Raw genomic sequence first — 6,620 nt, forward strand, 5'->3', positions numbered from 1 at the left:
TCAATTCATTAGCAATGTTTCAGATTTAAAGTACTTTGAATCTAGTTTTGGAGACATCTTCTGGTTCCCACCACAAGTCACTGATGCCTTGTTCAACATACCTATTCTTGAATTTACAGATATCTTTGGCAAAAAATCAGATCTTTCAAAACACATTAGGATTATTCTCACATTCATGAATGAAATTTGATGTTCTAAACTAAAAATCTCTATATTTAGTTTATTCTTGTGAGACTAGATCACTATGTTTTTTAAAGACATCATTGCAGATTGTTGTGAAGCTCCAGTGGTTCCAACATGCCCCTCAAAATGACAAACGGCTCGACTCTCTGAGGCCATCTGCAACCTGTTCAGATCATCCTCTTTGTTCCACACCACCACACAGGGAGCGGCTTTAAATTCCTGCCAAAAAACTGACAAGTCCTCACAAAATGTAAAGTATTTTGTCCAGATTTTTGTTAGAGGAGTAAAAACCCACCACAGCACATAAACTACTTGATGCACTGCTTTCTCATCCTTGTTTAGCATCTTTGCAGCCTTTGGAGACTGAGACATGGAGCCATGAAGTCAGAGCTGTTGACAAACATGTCAGCGCGTCGCTCCTAAAAGTCTCCACAATTTCTGCTATACTTACTGTATAATTTCTGATATTTGAGACTGAAGAATTAATATCAACAGAGACTGGTGTTTAATTCAGATTCATGAGTAAACAAAGGGAATTGTGAAGTATACCAGGCAATAACAAAGACAGGGTGGACAGGGTTTCCAAGGAGGACAGGGTTTCCAAAAGCTGGAAATCTTGCTTCCAGCTTTTACTGCCCTGCTGTGGCCATGTTTCGACAACATCAAACTTTCTCAGACTGGTGAATTATATAAGCCTTTTCCCCCACATACACAGACACATACATAGGACTAAAACTTATTTAAACATCATAACACAGCAGGCTGCTCTAAGTGCAACCTGTACTGTACCTTCTGCATGGAAAATCTCATGTTCGTCAGCCCATCTCACAATCTGTATTTTGATTAGACAAAGTTAATAATGGGACATTTTTTTCCTTTGATAACATCCTAGAACTCAGTAGCAGTTTATTTCTGTCCTAAAAGTAAAAAATCAGGTCATTGCAAATCTCAAAGAAATTAGATAAGAACTGGGAGAAGTATTGACACTTTCTCTAGTAGTACTTTCTCTTAAAATCATAGCAGTACATTTTAATTGATAGACAATCTAATTTAATGTTTTATTAACCTCTAAAGCGAATTGATATTGTTGCAGTATAAATGAAGGAGAAACAGTTACAGAAAGAAAGGCTTGGTTGAAGTCTCCAGAGATCACCAGGAATGGAAACCTGGAAACTTCTCAACGACCTACTTCTAATGAATACGTATATATATACTGCTTCACTACACATGCATGAATGCTGATCGGACCCTTACAGCACCTTTCATAAGGCCTTCCTCAAAACGCCTTTGTCATTGTTGAAGAACACCCAGTGTTCCTCAACAATGCACAACAATGCCTACGACTTCTCTTAGCAGACGTGTGATAACCAGGACAGACAGAGAACTTTTTTTGTGCATTCATGGATGTCGCAGTGTTGCATGAGACCAGGGTTGAGCGGTACACATTCCGGTCGTTGAGGGGCTGGACGGGCCTGAAGTTCTCCACCATCGGCTTGCCATCATGGAACTGGAGCTCAGAGAAAGCTTTGAGCTGGAAGAGCAGAAGATCAACACAAACGTTAGGCTCCAGGTTCTGGACAGACATCAATAATGTGTGCCAATAATCAACTTGTGCAGGAATAAACTATTGCATCATTCATTGTTGCCAAAGTGTATCTCAATAATTCTTCTAGAAATATCTGGGGGTGTGTGTTTTTTATGGCTGTACTTCTGTCAGAAAATCATTGAAAAAGACAGAAACTAAATGAGCTGGTTTGTTATTCTAACCTGCTCCATGCTCAGAGGGATGGGGTTCTCAAACACAGTCCAAATCACAGCCTCAGTGCACCCCGGGGTGGTGAGAGAACCCTTGTAACGGTAGTAGGAGGTCATATTCCGCTCAGATGGAATCAACTGTGCCAGTGAGATGGAGGGCAGAGTTGTGTTACTGTCTGAAAGCACAAAAGTCTCAAAGTTAGCAATGAAGACCTGCAGCCATGTTTGGAGTGGTTATGTGGAGCTAAAATACCTACTTGTTGCTTTTATGCTTTGCAGTGAAGTGATGATGGGGTCGTACTTTCGGTTTGCACTGTTGGACCTCTAAAAATAGAAACACACGTGAGAACTGGTTTGTTTCACACTTAGACTGCTGGTACTTTGATATAGGGTTTAAAAGGGTTACCTCAAAGAAAAATGCAAGAACTGCGACCCCCTCTTTATCACTCAGTGCTGTTGTGAGAGAAGTGTATTGGGTCTTCATGTGAACGATGTGCAGCTGGGGAGAAAATATTACGATTACGATGCTTTTTAACAAAGTCACACTTTATGCACTCTGGGAAAAACCTGAACAGGATAAACAAGAATATGACAACAGCTTAAAGGAACTGTGATATTTGTAGATGTTTTATGATCCAGCAGTAAAAAACACATCTTAAAGGACTTAATTGATAATGACAGTCTTGATCAAATTTATTGATTTAAAAAAACAGCCACTGATAGATGGAGAAGTCACTGAGATAGTCAAACACATAGCTGATTTTGGTCTTTTGATGGCATGAGAAACCTTATAAAACTGAGCTTAAGGTATTTTTCGTACCTTAGTGTTTGTTTTATAAATCAAATCAACACTTTTACCATCGTTATTCAAACGACTGGCCTATTTTATTCCTAATTTGTTGATGTAATGTGTAAACAATCATAACCAAGAGTGTCCCAATACTAACTTTATTAAAGCACCATCCAGTTATGTAGCAAATGTGCAAAAAGAGGGTTCAATCAAAGCACAGTTTGTGTGGTATGACTCTAAAGTTAAGGCTGACTCTATTTAATCATGTTACAAACCAGCAGCAGCTTGGAAGGGCTCCAACTCCCCTCCGCCCTAAGTTGAATTAAACAGGTATTGAAAATAGATGGATGGATAAACCAGCTGTGAAATGTGCGTTACCTCCATGGGATACTGCTCCCCGTCAATTGTGTGTTCAGAACCGGGCCCTCCTTTGTTGCCCCAGTGCAGATGGAACTGCACAGCCTTGTACGTAGCTGGCAGGTCTGCGCCTGATATGGTGCTGAGATTAGGAACTTCAACCTGAACTGGAATGAACAACAACCAAGCGTAAAGAGCTCACACGACAGTTTCAAAGCTTTTGAGGCAATTTTCTGTGCGACAGACAGTAAGCTCACCGGAGTGGCCGTTGTTTTTGATGGGTCTTATGAAGGTATGCTGGTAGTTGTTGAACTGTAGAGGAGTCAGACATTCATTTTTAATCGTCTTTCTGGTGACGATGTTGATGGGCGACTGGTACTTTCCTCCACAGTCCTGGTTGACAAATTTCCACTTTTCTGGTGCTAAAACAACAAAATTACCAGCGTTTATTAAGTTAGACTAAAAGTCTTCTTGTTGAAGCTTACTGTGATCAAGCATCAGTTAATTTCTTTTTAGATTTATTTGATTTACATGCTTCTGCAAAATAAGAACTATACTGATGGAACACCACAGGGATAAGTGAATGGTCCCTTAATATTTCTCATCGAATGATTAACTTTAGGTCAAATATTTCAAAGGCATAAATACAACTATTTATTGTACAACTTGTACTGGGACCTTCTTCAGTCCCAGTACAAGTTGGCAAACTGCAGGTTAAAGGTTAAAATCAGAACTAATTGTCATGGCTTCAGATCCAGTTAGTCAAAGTTTCCCACATTTCTTTCTGAACTTTCATTCATTCATAGATAAAGACTAACCCTTGACTGCAGGCTTGAATATCAACCACTGAGGAAACTCAGCAAGACATCTGCTTTTTCAGAACATTTACAAAACACGCTCTTTTTCATCTGGAAACCAATAAATCTTCATAGATGTTATTGTTTCTGATTCTACTGGAGTCAGAATCCAGTGAAAACTGATTGAGCATACATGCAGATAGCTGACAAGGTCCAAAAGAACATTTAATATTACCCAAATTTGAACATATCTTCATAGGTATGTTTTAAGACATAAGCAGAGCAAATATCAGATAGGATTATGTTCTGACTTCATTTCTCTGATCTTCTGTTAGTGTCCAAAGTTAATTCTAAAGTTGAGATTGTAAACCAGAGGGAATTTGATCTTTAGACAGAAGAGATCTTTAAATTCAACTGTGAAATTTCTCTTTATTCTTTCTTGGAAAGTTGAATTTGATCTCAAACATGGAACTTACCATTGCACTGGTGACTGCATGTAAACTCGGACTGATAGCACCAATCTGAAACAGAAACAATGATATATTTAGAGTATTTACTGAAAAAGTATTTGCATCCATTTATTTTGACATTAAGTGTCAGTCACACAGTTTGTCATTGTTAACCTCTGAGTGACACCAGGAAGCCTTGAATTTTCTTGTCAGAGCAGAATGGGATGTTTTCTGTTCCCATATATTCTGGCAAGAGTCCAGCAAGATTTTATACATATTTACAAACCTGCTCTCCTATCAGTAGTTTATATCATTGTTCTCCTGCTGGTATAAGTGAGCTGTTGTTCATGGCCACAAAAAAAACCCCTCAGAAATCAAATAGAAATCAAATATTTATGGAAAACACACATGCCATTGAAGGAATACGGGGAGGGTCTCATGCTCAGTTAGTTGATTTGTATGAGGACTTCTCCCTGTGTTTCTCCCAAGGAAGTCAACGCTTGGTTACTTTGCCATGTTGGAGAGCCTTTTCCTGCTGCGCCGGCATGATAATGGGTAGTGAAAGTAAACAAAGCCGGGAGGTAAAATTTGATCAGATGATATTCACTGGAGCCATCGCTCACTGCACAGCCTCCTGAGCAGAAGATGCTCATGGCCCTGATCTAAATTTCAAATTAAGTGAGGGTTCAGCAGAAGAGAAAGAAAATCTAACAATTTCTATTTTCTATTAGAAATTTCTAATTACTCTGTCACAGCAGTCTGGATATTGGGCGCATTCGAGTTGGACAAACCTCAACTCACGTAATTCCCATAAGGTCTGACAGCTCCGCTGTCAGTAATTGCCTGACAACAACTGTCTGAGCCCCACAAAGACCAGATGTATCAATTGCAACACATAGTGAGGATAATGAAGCTCGCCAGTCTTGACCTGAGTGTTGAGTATAGAGCCTTTTTGTCGCAGCCCAAGAAAACTGCTCCCAAGAGGTCTGATATCAGACAAATAATGTTAAAATACTCATATGCAGTAAGTAAAACTGTGTTTTCTTTATTTTGAAATCATTCCAATTTAAAAATGTAATGCTACTTAATTTCTACACATTTAGACCATTAGTTATCCAACCGCTATAATAATTAGTTACCAACTACAAGAATTAAATTGATCGGGAATAATTTGATTGAAATAAAAGTTAGGCTCATTTGAACACTTATTGTACATTTATCTAACAACAGTGTTAAACAGTTCCTTGAGAAACGACCCGCAGGCTATTGTGCTCATCGCAGCCAATCAGATTTCTGTCCGCACAATTCTTGACCAATCCACGCTGGCCTTTGATCTTTCTCTGTGGCGCAGACAAATTGAACAATACGAGTGCGTTTCAATAGATCTGAGAGGTCTGAGAAGTGAACGAACTGAGGAAACAAAAGGCACCGAAAATGAAAACAGTCAGATGTGAAAACGTAACGCGGACACAGGCTCGCGGAGACGGCTTTTTTCATGTCATTGTATTGTGCGCGGCTTGGAGGCACACTTTGACACATATTTCAAAAGGAACTGTGAGATTTAAAGTGTGCCAAAATGGCTCCTAAGGGGATTTTTTTTTTTTGGCCTCAGTAACATTCAGTTTTAGGACATCACGTTACAGTTATTTCTGATAAGTACAAACGTCAAGAAAATGTCAGATGATAAATGGCCCATCACTCAGCCTTCTTCTTGTCTATTTCTTATTTAATTTTTAAGTTTGATTGAATAAAATATAGAAAGTCAGATACAAATAGTCGTTTGGGACAGACTCACCTTCAGCTCCTGTGCTGACAGTCCAGAAAGATGCCAGGAGGACGGGCAGGATCAGCAGCTGCTGCATGTTGGAGAGTCTCTGAGTCGACCGGGAGAAGGCACCACACAATGGCTTGTGTTTTTTACAATGTAATTGCACTCTTGCAAGGGGTCTTATACTTATACTTATCCATCACCATCCACCGACATCCAAGAAAGCGTGGCCCCTCCTTCTTTGGGCATCGCCTCTGCTGAAACTACGCACTGACGAGAGCTCCGGTGTGAAGGGCCTGTCAATGTGGCTCCTGACGCACTGTTATGCTGATTGAGTCAAGCACTCCCTGATGATCTTTTACAATGGGGTGGATAAAGGGGGCTTTAAACATGAGTGTGCGTTCTTGGCTGCTCCTCAGGAAGAAATAAACATATTCTAATCCCAATGCATTTATTCTAATTTTCTCCTCAAAACCTCATGTCAAACCAGCCTCTAACGACAGCTTGTTTAAACTGTCAGT

General features: G+C 39.7%; 1 protein-coding gene across 1 annotated transcript; it reads right to left on the reverse strand.

Moving 5' to 3' along the window:
• Window positions 1-511: 511 nt before the first annotated feature.
• Window positions 512-6,231, reverse strand: LOC140279297 (carbonic anhydrase 4-like). Its single transcript, XM_072374418.1, has 9 exons — window positions 6,127-6,231; window positions 4,359-4,403; window positions 3,343-3,507; window positions 3,107-3,252; window positions 2,345-2,437; window positions 2,196-2,262; window positions 1,951-2,114; window positions 1,525-1,714; window positions 512-546 (listed from the first exon to the last, which is right to left on the reverse strand). Exons 1-9 carry the CDS (start codon window positions 6,191-6,193, stop codon window positions 512-514), a joined length of 972 nt encoding a protein of 323 aa, XP_072230519.1. The 5' UTR covers window positions 6,194-6,231.
• Between the last annotated feature and the right edge of the window lie 389 nt (window positions 6,232-6,620).

The sequence above is a fragment of the Leuresthes tenuis genome, unplaced genomic scaffold (assembly GCF_036924035.1).
Source record: "Leuresthes tenuis unplaced genomic scaffold, fLeuTen1.0.hap1 SCAF_21, whole genome shotgun sequence".
NCBI lineage: Eukaryota > Metazoa > Chordata > Actinopteri > Atheriniformes > Atherinopsidae > Leuresthes > Leuresthes tenuis.